Source organism: Acyrthosiphon pisum, chromosome X (assembly GCF_005508785.2).
Source record: "Acyrthosiphon pisum isolate AL4f chromosome X, pea_aphid_22Mar2018_4r6ur, whole genome shotgun sequence".
Taxonomy (NCBI): domain Eukaryota; kingdom Metazoa; phylum Arthropoda; class Insecta; order Hemiptera; family Aphididae; genus Acyrthosiphon; species Acyrthosiphon pisum.
Genome location: NC_042493.1, coordinates 45,236,072 through 45,255,739, shown reverse-complemented (window position 1 = coordinate 45,255,739; position 19,668 = coordinate 45,236,072). Strand labels below are relative to the sequence as shown.

Sequence of the window (19,668 nt, the reverse complement as noted above, 5' to 3'; positions counted from 1 at the left end):
CAAACACAAAAGTAAGTGTCGTGTAAAATATAGGTACACGAGTGTATGTGTTGTACAATAACATAAATTATTATCTTAATAATTATTATTATTATAGAATGATAATATTATGATCAACATACGATTTACATAAGTGTTGATCTTCTAATTAACAAAATAATATTATACATTTATACGTTACAGGTTTCGTGACGAATTGATAATGAGCGAAGATAGAATGATGGCTTATGTGGAATCGTATTATAAAGTAAAATTGGAGCATTTGACTAAAAATAAATTGCTAATGGAGGAATTGAAAAAAAAATACGATTTCTATTTTTATTTTTCTGAGTCTGCTTTGAAAAAGGAAAACAAGGCAGATCTAACATAACAAAGTACGCAGCCCACATATCATTTAAATATATTAGGTACCTTTAACATTGTAATATAGGTAGGTACTGATGTTAAATTAATTCAATCTCGCCTATGTTTTTTACAAAAATGTACCGATCTGCCAAATGTTGCAACTGTCCTAGTTATCTGAAAAACATTCAGAAAACATGTTTAAATTTGTCTGAAGTTTATTAAAAATTACTTTTTCACTTTTTTGAAATTTTACGCTTAAATACTTTTAAGTATTTATAAATAAGTAAATAAATATAAATAATTACAATTAAATTTTAAAATATCGATAATATTGATCTTAAATAATTAACTAACAAATGTTAGAAAGTTAATTTCAAGTAAACATCTTCTTAAATATGTTTTCAGAAATGTTATCGGATAACTATATAGGTTTTGATAACTAATTAGAAATTATGCCATTAATGATAGTATGATACTTTTAGACAAAAAAACAAAATAATAAATTAGGTAATATGTGTGAAGTTCGTTATTATATCAGATTATAATATATGCATGCATGACGGCAGTGTTGAGCTGTTTATGTGTCTATGTTACTTTACTTATACTACGGACATATTATGCAGTATGCACGCATAGCCTTAGACTTTTGCATAAGAACTGCTTAGAACTCCATAAAATAAAGAATAAGCAGAGGACGTTATATGCATTTGAGTTTATAAACAAACTTCCAGATTGCAATCTCGGAACTCGGGAGTAATTTATTAGAACTTAAAATTGAATAATTAAGGAATAACACAAATGGAAAAGAACTTTGCATAGGTATAATATAGTGGTTTCTTATGTTTTTTTTTCGACACCACAATAATAAAAAGTTTACATAATACTACGTACCTTAGTGCCTACCACATTAATTAATAAGAATCGCACAATATTTATTGTGATATATATTAGATTTTAATATATATATATTTTTTTTAACCGTTTTAAAAAAATATGATCAACAAAATGGGTATCTTGGAAATTTAATAAACTTATTTTCCAAAAAAATTTTTGATAATTTTTGAATTTTTTAAAAAAAATATCGAATATTATGTTATTCAATCAGAATTTCCATACTTATGACTGTAAAAAAAACTGCATTTAAATATATTGATTTTCCACGGAGATACTAAGGGTGATATGGGACTTCTGGGACACACTGTACAATTTGTGTTAATTCTTATTTCAACTTGATTCACACCATAATCTCATCAAGTTAGGGAATTTTAAATATGTATATTATATTCTTATTTATTGAGTGTACCTATAATAATATATTTTATCCCCCCCCCCCACCCTATTAAAATTCCTAAATACGCATCTGTACCAGATACCTATAATTGTGATACTCTTATTAGTTATTCATTTATATTACCAAAAATGATAGAAACGATAACAGAGTTGTAATGTGACAAACTATACGTGTTTCGAGTGTTATTATCGGTAATTACATACCTAATATTCAAAAACACACAATAATAAAAAACTCAATCGCTATAATTTTTTCCTATCACTGTAAGTTTATTTGTGAATTTTAATTTTCAAATGTTACGTAACGTAATCAGGTACGATCGACAAGCACCCCACCATCTTCTGGTCGTAGTCACGATAGCCGACGTTTGTTTTGTTATTTTTTCTCTCCTCTCTGTCAGTAGCCAAACACACACAGAACCACTAACACGTTTTTTTATTGCATACGTTTTTCTTTCGTCTTTTTACACGGACTAAGATCTTAGTCCGTGTCTTTTTATTATTGTTTTCTCGTGAAGTTACCACGAAAAAATGGAGTAGGTACCTAGTCACTCGGAAACATTTTCCCGTGGCGGTGAACGCTGCCAGGCAAGCTAAGGTGGTCGGTCAGGACAGTCGACAGATATCCCGAATCCATTTTAAACAACAAACAAAAAAGGTAACCAAAAATTATTATATTTTCTGACCATAATATGGCACAATGGCACCATTTATTTGTCATGGCTGTAAGTACATTCGTACAAAGGGAAAATAACGAAAACGTCGCAATATATTATAATATTCTTTATCAATTTGAAAAAAAATATTTTGATTATTTAATCAATCACCTTTATCAATAAATTATCAACACACAAAATGATAGTGATCGTTAGAAATAATAATATCAAAAAATACATTATAGAGATTTGTCACTTTATATCAGTTAAAATTAAAATATTGATGTAGGTAGCTGGTAATTAATGAATGATGTGCATGTGTTTCTTTGTTTTTAAGCCTCCATAGTTCAGGCTTTAATAAACATTTTAAGCAATGTTTGCTAGTCAAATTGTAGTAAAAACAGTAAAAATGTATAACTTAAATAATATTTTAATTTTAAACAAATATGATTCTATACTGTATTGCCGAATGTATATATTATGGTAAAATACGATATATACATTAAATCATGTCTTATAGTGTTATTTATTAATAAATATATATTATATTAAACATAATTAAACTGATTATTCTGTTTAAGGTGCCAGTATAGCAAGCGACACAAAATTAGCCAAATTAATATCATATAAAAAAAACACTAACTGTTTACCTATATCAAGTAAAAAATATTCAATTTGGATTCAAAATACAATAAAAAATATAAACATACATGGATTAAAAGGAACTAGATGTCACTGTTAAAGGTGAATATAATAAATGCACGAATAGCGTTATGAATTATAAGTTATATTAAGTAAATTAAAAACATTATTTATTCAATTTTTTCAGTTCTGCACTGCAATTATTGACTTTATAATACACAAATAAAATCTATCCTATTGTTAATATTGGAAGCTACTAATTGCTGTCAGTCGCTATGTTTGTTATATTATCTGCTTGCAATAAGTGCAATGTGAACAGATACAGCCAACCTATCGGCTGACAGCTATTAGTAGCTTAAATATTAACAATAGGATAGATTTTATCTGTGTATTATTAAGTCAATAATTGTAGTCCAGAACTGCAAAAATTGAATAAATAATGTTTTTAATTTACTTAATATAACTTATAATTCACAACGCTATTCGTGCATTTATTATATTAACCTTTAACAGTGACATCTAGTTCCTTTTAATCCATGTATGTTTATATTTTTTATTGTATTTTGAATCCAAATTGAATGTTTTTTACTTGATATAGGTAAACAGTTAGTGTTTTTTTTATATGATATTAATTTGGCTAATTTTGTGTCGCTTGCTATACTGGCACCTTAAACAGAATAATCAGTTTAATTATGTTTAATATAATATATATTTATTAATAAATAACACTATAAGACATGATTTAATGTATATATCGTATTTTACCATAATATATACATTCGGCAATACAGTATAGAATCATATTTGTTTGAAATTAAAATATTATTTAAGTTATACATTTTTACTGTTTTAACTACAATTTGACTAGCAAACATTGCTTAAAATGTTTATTGAAGCCTGAACTATGGAGGCTTAAAAACAAAGAAACACATGCACATCATTCATTAATTACCAGCTACGTACATCGATATTTTAATTTTAACTGATATAAAGTGTAAAATCTCTATAATGTATTTTTTGATATTATTATTTCTAACGATCACTATCATTTTGTGTGTTGATAATTTATTGATAAGGTGATTGATTAAATAATAAAAAATTTTTTTTCGAATAGATAAAGAATATTATAATATATTGTGACGTTTCGCTCTTTTCCCTTTGTACGAATGTACTTACAGCCATGACAAAATAAATGGTGCCATTGTGCCATATTATGGTCAGAAAATATAATAATTTTGGTTACCTTTTTTGTTGTTGTTTAAAATGGATTCGGGATATCTGTCGACTGTCGTGACCGACCACCTTAGCTTGCCCGGCAGCGTTCACCGCCACGGGAAAATGTTTCTGAGTGACTATGTACCTACTCCATTTTTTTGTGTTAACTTCACAAGAAAACAATAATAAAAAGACACGGACTAACATCTGAGTCCGTGTAAAAAGACGAAAGAAAAACGTACGCAATAAAAAAACGTGTTAGTGGTTCTGTGTGTGTTTGGCTACTGACAGAGAGGAGAGAAAAAATAACAAAACAAACGTCGGCTATCGTGACTACGACCAGAAGATGGTGGGGTGCTTGTCGATCGTACCTGATTACGTTACGTAACATTTGAAAATTAAAATTCACAAATAAACTTACAGTGATAGGAAAAAATTATAGCGATTGAGTTTTTTATTATTGTGTGTTTTTGAATATTAGGTATGTAATTACCGATAATAACACTCGAAACACGTATAGTTTGTCACATTACAACTCTGTTATCGTTTCTATCATTTTTGGTAATATAAATGAATAACTAATAAGAGTATCACAATTATAGGTATCTGGTACAGATGCGTATTTAGGAATTTTAATAGGGTGGGGGGGGGGATAAAATATATTATTATAGGTACACTCAATAAATAAGAATATAATATACATATTTAAAATTCCCTAACTTGATGAGATTATGGTGTGAATCAAGTTGAAATAAGAATTAACACAAATTGTACAGTGTGTCCCAGAAGTCCCATATCACCCTTAGTATCTCCGTGGAAAATCAATATATTTAAATGCAGTTTTTTTTACAGTCATAAGTATGGAAATTCTGATTGAATAACATAATATTCGATATTTTTTTTAAAAAATTCAAAAATTATCAAAAATTTTTTTGGAAAATAAGTTTATTAAATTTCCAAGATACCCATTTTGTTGATCATATTTTTTTAAAACGGTTAAAAAAAATATATATGTATATTAAAATCTAATATATATCACAATAAATATTGTGCGATTCTTATTAATTAATGTGGTAGGCACTAAGGTACGTAGTATTATGTAAACTTTTTATTATTGTGGTGTCGAAAAAAAAACATAAGAAACCACTATATTATACCTATGCAAAGTTCTTTTCCATTTGTGTTATTCCTTAATTATTCAATTTTAAGTTCTAATAAATTACTCCCGAGTTCCGAGATTGCAATCTGGAAGTTTGTTTATAAACTCAAATGCATATAACGTCCTCTGCTTATTCTTTATTTTATGGAGTTCTAAGCAGTTCTTATGCAAAAGTCTAAGGCTATGCGTGCATACTGCATAATATGTCCGTAGTATAAGTAAAGTAACATAGACACATAAACAGCTCAACACTGCCGTCATGCATGCATATATTATAATCTGATATAATAACGAACTTCACACATATTACCTAATTTATTATTTTGTTTTTTTGTCTAAAAGTATCATACTATCATTAATGGGCATAATTTCTAATTAGTTATCAAAACCTATATAGTTATCCCGATAACATTTCTGAAAACATATTTAAGAAGATGTTTACTTGAAATTAACTTTCTAACATTTGTTAGTTAATTATTTAAGATCAATATTATCGATATTTTAAAATTTAATTGTAATTATTTATATTTATTTACTTATTTATAAATGCTTAAAAGTATTTAAGCATAAAATTTCAAAAAAGTGAAAAAGTAATTTTTAATAAACTTCAGACAAATTTAAACATGTTTTCTGAATGTTTTTCAGATAACTAGGACAGTTGCAACATTTGGCAGATTGGTACATTTTTGTAAAAAACATAGGCGAGATTGAATTCCTTTAACATCAGTACCTACCTATATTACAATGTTAAAGGTACCTAATATATTTAAATGATATGTGGGCTGCGTACTTTGTTATGTCTATATGTGCCTTGTTTTCCTTTTTCAAAGAAGACTCAGAAAAATACAAATAGAAATCGTATTTTTTTTTCAATTCTTCCATTAGCAATTTATTTTTAGTCAAATGCTCCAATTTTACTTTATAATACGATTCCACATAAGCCATCATTCTATCTTCGCTCATTATCAATTCGTAACGAAACCTGTAACGTATAATATTATTTTGTTAATTAGAAGATCAACACTTATGAAAATCGTATGTTGATCATAATATTATCATTCTATAATAATAATAATTTATGTTATTGTACAACACATACACTCGTGTATATTTTACACGACACTTACTTTTGTGTTTGTAATAATATGTTTATAGTGATTATAGTTAATATACATATTATAAATTAATTGTTGTCTTAAGAGGACGTCACTACACCCGCATGTAGAAATTATGTACAGCATAGAAAAACTGTTTTGCGGGGGACAACTTTTTTCGCACTATATTTGTTGAAAAACTACCAAATTTTCACAACACGTAAAAAAGAACTTTATCAGCTACAGCAGGTTTTTTTTTAATAGCACTATCCAATCATTTTTTATAAGCAAATGAAAAAAACAAAATGTGTAGAAGCAAATAACTTTTATTTTATTAATTATTTTATCTAAAATATAGGCACAATGTTGCATAGATAATTTTCTATACTATATGCTCAAAAATTTTGAAGCCACTACAACAAACACAAATAGATAAAAGTTGTCACGCGCAAAACAGTTTTTGCTATGTTGTACATTTTCTGTAAGATGGAGACTACACATGCGGGTACGACGTCTTCTTTATATTCTGTGTTCTGGGATTCGATAACGTGACTTTCTCACATGTTTTATACTATCTTCCGAATTCCTAAAAACGTGCCTCAAGTAATGTCCTTCATCATGCCACTGCCCCTTAATACAAGTTATTAAAGCATACAAATTATATGAGTAAGGTATTACAACAGATATAACTAAATAACGCACCTGGATTAAAAACGGAATTTTTACCAGAATGGGTGATTATTTAGACGCGTCTATATGTACGATAATGACAGGTAGGCAGGTAGGTAATCATTTTCGATAATCTATATGGGAACGAATAACGACAAATGATAATAATTTGACCATGATCACAATTAATACGTGTGTTATCATCATGTATTATATGTGTGTCTTTTTTATTATTATTATTATTATTACCATCATGATTCGTGATTATTAGAGAATTTGTGGTATTGGTAGGTATCTATACTATAATATTAATATTATGTTCTATGTTGGGTTTTTTGGGGCATTAGAATCCCAGGTCTTTTTATAAATTGTGTATTTTACAAAAACATAATTATTAACAATATAGTATTGTCAATATTAAAAGTTTTAATTTATTTTGTGTTTATATTAAGAAGGTATTCATTTTAGGCAGTTAAAATGATATCAGAAGTGGTAATTGTAGTAAGTTATTATCAGTTTTATCTTTTAAATGTGATATTTGTTTACAGTTATATTTAAAAAAAGGCTCTAAAGCAGCGGTTCTTAACCAAACGGTTAATAACTTTAAATGGGTCGGCTAAAGTTTAAAACGTTGGTATATTATTTTAGATTCTGGTTTCGGTTTCGGTTCCGAGATTTTCAAAAGGTTTCGGTCCAAAACCAGTCAATTTCGGTACGGTTCCAGTCCCTGCAGTGCACAATGGCATTTATTGCATTTAGTACGATATGCCTCAATGTATTTCTGTAACGTAAATAATTATACAACTGAATTATATGACAATATTACAAAAAAGTAATTACGATTCATTAAAGGATTTATTTTTATAACATTTAAAATAAATATAAATTATTATACAAAAAGTATACTCAACAAGAAAAATGTTCAACATATTTTCAATTAGATTACCTATAAACGGTATTTTTTATTATAATATTTTTGGGATTTTGTTCTTAAAAAACAATTAATGCGTTTTTTATGAAAAGAAAAAATACTGTTACATATTATATTTTGGTTTAGACGTTTGCGTCAAACGTAATTGTGCTTAATTTGTATTTTACTAAAAACAAAGATATATTACAATTCCTTATTTATATTTAGGTACTTACATTATCGCAATTTGGACAAGGGACTTTCGATTTTATGTATTGACTATTGTACCATTTTCTTCTTTTTGGTATTCCTCATTCATATAATTATTTGATATTTCTTAAAACATTCTAAACACAACAACATAATATGAATGAATAATTAAAACCATATTTATATTAATATATTACATATTATAATATATTTATATACATGATAATAATATACAGAATACTATTCAAAATAAATTGCACTCAATCTAACAAAAAGGTGAAAAAGTGAGAACCTTTACAGTAGTTGGCGGGCATGTCATTGTAATGGATGTAAATAATCAAACTAAGAAATAAAAAAAAATAATGATAATATAAACATGTGGTAAAAATTTCAAGAGTTTAATCGTTTTTGAATTGTAAAATTTTAATTGATAAATTGTAAAAATCGATTGATGGGAATTCGTTAATTTACCAATGAATAGGGGTAGGTATACTATCATAAAACTGTTAAATTCAAATATGCATAAAAAATTAATATAACTTTCCGGTAAAGTGTTTATTAAGGTTAAAGTTACTTACACTTGTCACCTGTGGGGTTGCCATCTGTTCAATTTTTAAACGTTAGCTATACCTATGAAAAGAAAGTATTTTATAAAATACTATATTTTTTACTGAAAACTAATTAAAAACTTTTTGGCATTTTTTCAACATTTTAATTTCATATAATCTATCTATACTCCGTTAGCTTACATTAGTGCTACATGAATTAAAACTATTTTAATTACATAATATTAAAATTGTTGACCAAACTTTACATATTATCATCGGTATTGTTTATGAAGAATATATTATCTTATGTCTTTATAATGATTACAATTCAAAACTATGTATATAATATTATAAATAAGCTGATAAGCGGAATATTAAGAACACCTCACCAGCTGGTTTGTCAAAACCCAAATCAATACATTTGTTGCATACGCCACGAAGGCAATAATTCAATAATTTTGATGTATTGACCAAAAGCTTTGTGCAAGTCACACATGTGTTCAATTCCCAAAGTTGTTTGGAACTCACGGTGGGCTTGCTTTTATTTTTGGCGGTATCCATCACGAAGTACTCTGTATAATTAAAAAGTTGTTGTTTATTCATTATTGTACCTAATACATTTTGTAGTACCTAGCATATCATTATTTAATAATATTTATCACAAAAAACTACGTGAACAGGGTGGGCATCGTTGTCGGCAGTTAGCGTAATTTATTAATAATATATAGAGATTGGTATTAAAGCCGTACTGGCGTAAAATCATGTACTTACAAAATAAATGTATATATTTTTTTCTTTATAAAAATATTGACATATTCCCTTTTTCACGAACACCGTCCTATATAATTATTAAGTTGCAATCATATAATATTCTCGGCCATCATTATATTATTCTTTCAGCATCATTCATTATTTATAGTCCGCAGTAGGTATTGGCCGTTCGGCACGCGGCACGCCACGCCCTTTTCTCTAGTACCACTACTCACTTCGAGCTATTATAATCGTCTATAAACTATAATAATACTAGTCGGCTTAAGTCGGTATCATCCTATTCAACCAACTTCAACGATTAGTTAGCTATCAGATAGAAGTCCTATCATAGGGTAAGCTAGCCATAATTAGGTACCTATAGACAGTAGACACATAGTATATTATAATTAGAGCGTGGATATTTGGTTTTTACATATTTTTATTGGCTTTATGCAGCTCTACGAGGATGAGAAATGTGGACGATTTATTCATCAAAGAGTTTGTAGGAAAAAATGTATTTTGCATATTAAAACATATTTTGGACATTAGAGAGTATTTGGCCTAGTTTACATATTTTAGAATATTATTATAATTTTATTATTGTTTCTAAAACATCATGTGTATTGTTAATTTATCGATTTGTGATTTTTTCTAGCTACAATATTTTATGAAGTACCTACATCACATTTTTATATTTAAATAACTTAGCTTTCACCAAAGGGCATGCAAGTTATGTATTGTTTTTATTAAAATATTTTGTTTTTATGTATAAATTATATATATTTCATTATATAATCATTTTACTATCATTTCAAATATCATTATACCTATGTATGAATTGTTTTAAATTTTTTATATTTAAATAATTTACCTATTACCTACCAAAGGAATGATAGTATATACTGTATAACTATAAAGTTATATATTGTTTTGCGTAAAAAAGTGGCTTTTTAGTTTTTTCATCAATACCCGCATTGAACTTCATCTCACACAAATAAGTTATAATTAGTAATAATTAGTTAACTAATGAGCAGGGTTCAGGGTTTATTGCATTTATAATCATCAAAATAAGCGCTGGAAAATTCACTTTAATTCTTTATTATAAGCACTGAAATAAGCACTTAAAAATATTAAAAAAGCATGACAAAAACCATCAACATATTTTTTTCTATATTATCGTTTAGTTTTTATATAAAACGTACAAGAATTTCATCTTTAAAAAAGTCAAATACTTTCAGACTTTTTTAGTTTTTGAAAACATTTAAACTTCTTTATTGTACCTACTTTTTATATATTTCTAAAAAATAAATTTAAAACAGTTTGAGTAGAATAACTGAAAAAAAAAATTTATATTTTGGCCGGTTAGTATAGATTAGCGAGCAAATGCGAGTCCCGGTTTTTATTATAGGAAGGTACTAGAAAATATGATACAAAGGAGAACAATTAATTTTAGTTCTATAGGTACTACCCTATTCCCTGTGAGTTGACCCACTTTTTTTTTTGCGTACGCAGAGTATGGTGAAAACGTTGTGACAATATAGTTCACTGTAGTTCTACAGTTTCACGTCGTGAAACACCACGGTGTATACATAGTGAACTATATCGTCACAACATATTAAATAGGTACATCATATACACTGCGTGCGCAAAAAAGAAAAGTGGGTCAACTTACGGGGAGTATAGCTTTACCTTGAATTAAAAAAAAAAATAAAAAATAAATTAAGTAAAATATCTAGGTTTTTGTTAGTGGCATGTTTCATAAGTATAATGTCATAATGTCATCATAAATCATAATTAAGCAGACATATGCAAATAAGCAAAACTAATCAGAAAAACTGGAAATAATCATATATTTAAAAAAAATCGTTGAAAATAACAAAAAAAAAAAAAAAAAACACTTTTAAATTTCATAATTGAACGTGTTATATAACATTACATACACTTCCAAAGCACTCTGCTACATTTTATGTCAATAACCATAAAAAAATAAGCAAATAATATAAGTCCCGAGCCTTCGAATATATTAATATAATAATCATATTTTACGACTAACCCAATATTATATTATATATCTATATCTATCTACCTATCGTTGATGACGAGATTAGTAATTGCCTTTAAATAAAAGCCATAATGAAGTTCTTAAATCCCTTGTGACGTAACATAATTCCGTATCCTTACTGGCGTTGTCAAATACACTTAGGCATCTGACATACAAACTCAAATGAAGCTGTATTTTTAATCATGGCATTTTAAAAACCCGGGCGCGAGTGTTCAAATTACCTACTCTATACTGTGCCTATTGGTATTCTATTATAATTGGATGCACAGAGGCGTCATATCAGTTTTTAATAGAGGACCAACATTTTTGACTAGCTCAAATTGGTAACTTATAAAACAACAGGTGACCGGTCGCTTCGCTCGCAAGAACAATTAATAATAATTATATTTAATTTCCTTCATAAAACACACCACATATAGGTACTCACCAACTTTCATGCACATCCACGCATATGCGTCTATATTATAATATTCCAAATATTAATTAGTAATTACCAATTCATCATTGTGACAATAATTGGTTATAACATGCATAATATAATACTTTCCTATAAATAAAAGTATGTTTTTGCGCTAATAAAATATAATAATATGGTTAGTCGAAAACGACCGGGCACCGACACATCGGGCTGCTTTTAAAATCAGACAGTAATAAATGCCCACCTTACCTCCTCTAAAATGACGCCAATGGATTGGGGTATTGGCACGTAAATTATCCAATCAAACAAAACAAATGTTATAAATTAATATATCTTTCCATGTTTTTTTTTAAGACCCGTGCCTATAATATGTAATCTTCCGTTTTTGTTTTCGGAAAGAGTGAAATTTGATTTATATTTAAAAAAAATGTTGTTTAATATATAAGCTGGGGAGTTTTCAAAATTAATATGAACATTTTTCAATTTTATCAAAATATTATAGTGAACGTTTTTTTTCTTTTATTGATAAATCTTTTCGTTTGCTCGATGTAATGTAAAAACAATTTTTGAATATATAGGAACTCCAACAATTATAATACTGAACGACGGGACATATATCAAATATATATATTATCATTGATTATAAATACTAAGTATTTTAATAGTATATTAATATATTATATAGTATATACACATGTTGGCACAGGTCATACATATAATATAATTATAGTAATCGGATATAATAATTTTGAAATTTGAAAACCTTATTTTAACCCGCGTTTGTTTATCCGAAGTTGATAGACTCAAAAACTACTAGACCGTTTTTGATAAAAAGTTATACCAATAGATTCCTTGTAACTTAGATGGTGTTTATAGTTTATTTTTTCAATCCTTATTATACCTATATGGCTATATCTATCAGAGGTAAAATGTATATCTCAAACGTGACTTTTCTTTTAACATACGAAAAAAGAATACTTTTTTGTTTATTTATAGTTACCAATATTACAATTATAATTAGCAGAAATATGGTGTATATTCGATAATAATTATATAATATATAGGTACCTACTACGTATTACGAATACAATATATATTATATTATATATAAAGGCTTACATTAACAAACGCGGGGAAAAAATAGTATTTTGCGTAATAATTATTAAAATTCGGGAGTGGCCCAGGAATAACTGAATGTGTAAGCCAGACGCGAGCCTTACAAATAGATTGGAGACGAATACATGCTTCTTATGCACCTGGTTAGTGGCTATTTGAGTGGGTGTGTTGTGATAAGATAAGGATGAATAGGCTACTCCTATACTAAAAAATAGGCCGTTGTTCGGTATGTGGATAAAGATAGGCTGCATGCTTTTATAAATTATAATAGTATGTTATAACTTATAATATTATAGTGCACTCAATCTAGCAAGGAGTTTTATCGTTAGTTTTATTTGTTATTAATAAGTACCTTTGAAACCGAATGTCCTAAATATCAAATTGTTCATTCTGGCGTTCTAGATACTGGTGGCCTATCTACAGAGGTGTATTGGTACGGATACGAGGATATATACGGCGTATACCCGTCAGCAGATTTTCGATTTTCGGCGTATATATCCAATGTAAAATCTCATTTTACGGGTATACGCTCCTAAAATAACCCGAAAACCAAATAAAAGTTAAAAGTTATTTATTAAATATTACTTCATGGGAAAAAATTGTTATGATGTTTTAATGAATTATTTATTTATCTACGGAAGTATTGAAGATAACAATATGCGTTGTGTTTAATGTATCTATTTTAAGTTCAATTTAGTAAACGCGGCAAACGTGTTTCTTGCGGTGTTGTATGTTGGTAAGTGGTAACCACTGACGCTACGTGTTTATCAGGCATGGGCCAGTTTGAATGGCTTATTACTTTTGGTTTATTTATATATTTATTAATTATAAATTATTATTACTAAAATAATGAGTATTTTCCCTAAAATGTAAGTATTAAACAATTTAAACTTTCAAGAAACTACAAGTTTGTAAAATGTATAACTCGTAAGGTGTATTGGCCACAGGTGTCCGTTTTAATATTTAATACAAATTCGTATACAATGTATACCATATAATATCTATTATCTTTTTATTGAGAAATGTTATATTTTACTAGCTATTATGTACTGGTCATAGAAAATAATTATATGTATAATCGTATATCATAAAAATTATTATTATGTGCCACTTATTATTTTGTTTTTTTAGAAGACAACTATCATCGATGACGTACACAATAAAACTATGTCGAATACAAAGTAAAAGTGCATAAGATTTTCAGAGTATTATAATATAAATTTCGTGGTAGATAAATTTAAAATTACATAGGTAGGTAGGGGAAGGCGGGGCAGTACCGTATGGTTAAGCTTCCATGGTTTATGAATCATGTAATTTTTAACATAAAGCAATTTTTTTAAACTGATATGTTTTTTATCTAAAAATGTGTGTAATTTGTGTTTTAATTTTTTTTGGTAAAATACGAATTTACCAAAAACCTGGGGTAATACCGTATGGACTCTGAGCATGATAGGACATGGCTTATATATCATATAAAAAATTACTACTTGACCCTACATGTACCTACACTTGAACTCGACAACGAAATAAATTATTGCCAAACAAATTGTTTTTCTATAGCTATCCATAAACTCGTAATTTCGAATAGAAATTGTAATTTTTCGTCTATATAAAATACTATACTAATGATCAACATTTTTAAACGAGGCATATATATATTTCATAGCACATATTACATACATTTTGTTTTAAATGTATACAGTGTAACGCGTATATAAATCGGTTTCCATATGTTATTCTGTCCAATCACGCTGTATACACTACTCTTTACATAATGGTTGTTGATAAAAATAAATCAGTATACATATTTCTGGTTTTAATATAATTTAGTAGGTATACACAAACATGTTATTGCTTATTATCACTGAAACAGTGTGAATTAAGAAGAAAGAATTTAAAAAAAAAAAAAAATGGTTAATTTATCTTTAAAATAATTAAAAGTTAAGCAATCACTATAGGTAAGTCGTAGGTAGGTATAATGTGTATTCGGGTACGGTAATTAAAATAATAATTACTTTATTAAGAGAATTATTATCAGGGAATAGTAACAAATGTAGGTACAATTCTCTAAATTAACTTTTGACTTTTAGGATTCGATTAGAATAACTATTAATATTGTATAAATTAAACAGTTAACACACTCAATTAAACTTTACCATTTACTTAACGTCTATTATTATGAGTTTCATAGTCGCAAATAGGGGGGGGGGCTTTAGGGGCTAAGCCCTCCCAAAAATGTCCATAGCCCCCCCAAACATTTCCTACATTTTGTTTTAAGCTTATTCAATATTATCAAAGTAAGGCTTTAGCCCTCCCAAATCCCAAACGTTACTTGCGCCTTTGATGAGTTTAATCAAGTTTATTAAATTTAAATTTGTTTTACAATCACAATAGTGTGGGTTTTGTTATTATATAATATTAATTTATGGTTATTTTCACTAATAATTTAAATGTTGGGAAATAATATATAAAAATAAAGAGTGGAACAGACAACAGTGTGAATAGAGATTTAAATTGTAACATTATTGATTTTCTTGTATTAAATTTGGCTTATTGTTTCATGGTATTTCCACCGACACAAGCATTACGCTTAAAAGAGATAGATATTCATATTTTATTGTAAACATTTTAGTATTATGCAAATTATTTTATCTGTATTTACAATAAAAAAAATCAGAAAAAACTTTAAAAAATACCACTATATTGTTATTATTTCTAAATAATTATGCACTTAAATTTGTTTATATTATCTTTTTATCTAAAAAAAAAATAAAAATATAAACATCAATTATAACGTGTTTGTATTAAATAAAACCAATTAACTAATGGAGTTTGTAAAAAAATAGTCTTATGAATGTATTACACGCGACCATCCTTAGAACTATATATTGTTTTACTTTTCTAGTGTAAAAATGTGAATATTTGGCTGAGGCGTAAATAGGTCAGTTTAATAACCACAAGAAAACAAATATAATTGTATTTATTTTAAAAATATGTTTAGCTAATTAAATTGTATTTTAGTATTTTACGCTTACATTTAAAACACTAAGTATTCATATTAGGTTTAAATATTAAGTTACTTATTAAATTTAAAAAGAAAATATACTTTTCATAATATAATACGTGGATATATATGAATAATGAAAAAAAGTTATTAAAATCATCCTAAAATGAATTTATAATTTATAAATTATTACAAAAAAACTTTAGATCATATCATAATTTCAATAACTATAGGTATAAGAAGTAAAAAAACAGCATTCACTATAAGTGTGCCGCGGTCTTTCGATAAGTTCAACTATTCGTCCAAGAGTAAAATTAAAAAAATATAATTAATAAAAAATTATGGCCCATCAAGCACAAATTTCTAATTGAATGTACTTATATAATTATAATTCAAAACAATTTTGTTCATACAATTATTTAATGCAAAGAAAGTCACTGTGCCGTGAAAATTTTTTGAGAAGCACGGTCTGCCGTGTTTAATAAAAGCTTGAAAACCATATTTCAATACGGCAATACCTAATACCTATATTTAATAAATACCTAATTTAAAATTAATATAAAAGTGTATCAATTTTATTTGTAAAATATTCTTATTAATACATAAACTGTACTGAACTTAAAGTGGATTATGCATAGGTAATAGGTGAACGTGTTAACGCAAACACGTGTCTCCGTTCGTATCGAGCGTCGCATATTATTCTATGATACCTGTTGCCTATTTTAAAAGATACCCACTATGTATATATATTTTAATTTTTTTTTGTGTTTTTACATTTTCGTTTGATTAGAACTGATTGCATTAAATAACTGTATATTGCATATACTATTATAATATAGTACCTACCTACTGACTAATTTAGATTATTTAAGTAAAAATTAATTATATTTAAATATACTATTGTTTTATTATTTATAATATGGCAGAAATTTGTGATATTATTGCGAAATTTAACGTTATGTCTTGGTCGTGTTCGTTTTCAAATGTGTGTGTAGTGAACGTGGAAACATGTAATATAATTATGTATACGGTAAACTTATAATACACCCAGTCATGTTTCTCGCATGGTATGGCAAATTGTTGTAGGTACTCCTTGGTGATGTTTAAAAATCATAGTTTTTCGTACAAAACCTAACAGAGGACTGTTACTATTTATCGTAGTCATCAAATAAGACAAATAAACAAAGTATTTACCTACCTAGCTAGTAAAAATGTAAAACCTTTTTTTTCAGAATTAAAATCAGGCAACCTAAACTAAATTTAATTTCTTCAAAACTTTAGGTCTTTAAAACTAAAATTTACAATTTGTAGCAAGGACCCTTATAAGTTGCGCCCACGATATACAACATAAAAATGCTGAACGCATAAACTATTTGTTCCCCTGCAGTAGCTTCTACGGCAGAAGTGTAATTTATGAACACATCGACATAATATTGTGTACACTAGTCTATGAGCAATAACATCGCATTCGAGCTTACATTTTGTGCACGGGAATAGTAAACTTAAATTTAAATATAAATTTGTCACATACATTTGCTTATGATACATTGATTATCGTTTTATTTAGTTTAAAAATAAAACAACGAGCCACTTATAAGAATAATTGACATCATAAATGGATAACACGGACACACAGTACATACCTACTATACCCTAGGTGATTTGAACGTTAGCGTTTATGTTTTTAAAACACCAAAATTAATAATTTATTATATTTATATTTATTATGCTAATTTTGATATTATAATAAAATATTTTATAAATTCGGAGAAGAAAATACAAAGTCCACAACGGACGGACGAAATGTTTTTTTTTTTGTGGTTTTCGTTTCGAATAGATTCGTATGTAATTCCATGGCATTGACGCTACCGAATAATCGGATCCGGGTTCGGACTTAAGGCATTGTCGGACACTCGCCTCACGGAACTCCGAAGAGTCACTGGAACTTATGCCATTTGCGAGCTAGGTCCGCCGTATCCGTATAGCCGACCGCTTCGCCAGAACATAATTTTTAATTTTTACGAATATACAATCTATTGAAGAAACGTAGAAACAAAACCTTAAAAAAAAGACTGTTTCGAACGCCGTGTGAGCGCGAGTGTTTACACAGATTAGCGGATATTTAGTAATAGTGTGAAGATAAATATTTATATCAAGGTCATTATTGCGCGTATTTTATTCTGATACGAAAAATCTAAGAAATATTTGATATACTATCTATAGGTAGGTACATATTTTGTTTTACGAAATACGATATAAGTAAAGTAACTATCGCTTCCGCGGCTTTCTTCATATATATATATTATACATATTATAGATAACAATACGTAACATAGTGATGACAATATAAAAAAATAACTGCATTGAGACTTAAATTTGGCAATGAAATATTACCTAAATTATTAGATTTACTTACTAGCTGTTAACATCATTTCATATATTATTTGGATACAATAATTGCCAAATTGGACCGATCTATGATAAGAAAGTATTGACTCAAAAGTTAATAACAATATAATATAGGGGGACGAGGTTGCCGAGCGGTCTAAGGCGTCGGTTGCGGCGCTGCCGTCGCTGGTTCGATCCTCGGCCACTAGGCGGCATTTTTCTTCGGGCAAGTCACGGTGTCCGGAGAACAAGTGCCACCATCCCCCACACGAGCATGACGTGTTCCTTCCTCTACCAACAAAAAACCTACAAACAAAAAACAAAAATAGCTAATGGCCTAAGTTGCCGGGCTTAAGCTCAATAAAAAAAAAATTAAAATTAAAATATAATTATAATATAATATATTGTATTATATTACAACAATAGTGAAAATAATATACCCTACTTATGCTTAATACAAAATATGCCGTGTTAATGTCTTACGTATTATTATTGATTATTATGTTGATAATATATTATTTATAATATATTCAATTATGGACGTAATGTATAATATTGTATATTATATTATTATATATATTTTATACTCACGAATATGTGATCAAAAACGATCGATTGAAAATTGGCGAATACGACAATGTCATGACGTACCGATGAAGAAGGTGGAAGTGTGAAATCGTATGTTACCGACTAATATAGTATAATATTATGCTATATCGTGAGTAATGAGTCATTACTAATGACTACTGAGAACGTGCCCAACAGAGAGAGGACTGCGGTTTAAAAAATATAGAATGTCGGAAGAATATAATATGTTATGACTTATGGTCGATATGGCTGTGGCGAGATAATTGTGATTATAACGAAATTAAGTTACATTTATTTTGATGACACGTGACCAAAAACGTAAATACTTACTGTAAAATAATACTTTATAATAACAAAAAAACACTTAAAATAATATTGTTGATAATTCTGTATATTATGATGTAAGTACCCGAGTAACAATTTAGGTTCATATACATGGTTTACAATCATATATAAAATTTCGGTGCTGCACTGCGTTAAAATCTCGTTCCAAACACGGTTTAATCAGTGATTTGCATACCGGATTTTGACATCGAGTTCCACCAAAGTGCGAATTCAGTGTTGGGACGGTTGTAAGGTTCATTTATTCACGGTTTCACTAAAG

At 27.9% G+C, this 19,668-nt stretch overlaps 1 protein-coding gene and 3 long non-coding RNA genes across 9 annotated transcripts in view; 1 reads left to right on the top strand and 3 right to left on the bottom strand.

Moving 5' to 3' along the window:
* LOC100575333 overlaps window positions 1-4,716 on the bottom strand; it is a 15,261-nt gene extending 10,545 nt beyond the window's left edge. For 2 of the 6 annotated variants that reach the window (XR_001678749.2, XR_003838907.1), the window contains exons 1-2: window positions 3,699-3,936; window positions 3,438-3,600 (exon numbers count right to left, since the gene is read on the bottom strand). This is a non-coding gene — a long non-coding RNA (uncharacterized LOC100575333). Of the gene's footprint in view, window positions 1-3,437; window positions 3,601-3,698; window positions 3,942-4,176 lie in introns of those variants that run through there. The other 4 variants (XR_003838908.1, XR_003838906.1, XR_001678748.2 and 1 more) reach the window with 4 other exon arrangements.
* Window positions 2,572-19,668, top strand: part of LOC100571891 — an 81,585-nt gene continuing 64,488 nt past the window's right edge. The window contains exons 1-2 of the long non-coding RNA XR_003838912.1: window positions 2,572-2,774; window positions 2,873-3,035. This is a non-coding gene — a long non-coding RNA (uncharacterized LOC100571891). The remainder of the gene's footprint in view (window positions 2,775-2,872; window positions 3,036-19,668) is intronic.
* On the bottom strand, window positions 7,567-8,321 carry LOC107882455. Its single transcript, XR_001678743.2, has 2 exons — window positions 8,217-8,321; window positions 7,567-7,851 (listed from the first exon to the last, which is right to left on the bottom strand). It is a non-coding gene; the product is annotated as an uncharacterized LOC107882455 (long non-coding RNA).
* LOC107882454 lies at window positions 17,813-19,520 on the bottom strand. Its single transcript, XM_016800801.2, has 2 exons — window positions 19,068-19,520; window positions 17,813-18,782 (listed from the first exon to the last, which is right to left on the bottom strand). The coding sequence occupies exons 1-2, from the start codon at window positions 19,118-19,120 to the stop codon at window positions 18,497-18,499; spliced, it is 339 nt and encodes a 112-aa protein (XP_016656290.1). The 5' UTR covers window positions 19,121-19,520; the 3' UTR covers window positions 17,813-18,496.

Excerpts from the sequence above, each read along its gene's own strand:
- LOC107882454 (XM_016800801.2), bottom strand. The coding sequence starts at position 19,120 with ATGACATTGTCGTATTCGCCAATTTTCAATCGATCGTTTTTGATCACA. Across the intron at positions 18,783-19,067 it reads TCGTTTTTGATCACATATTC|GTTTTTTGTTGGTAGAGGAA; the intron begins GTGAGTATAAAA and ends TTTTGTTTGTAG.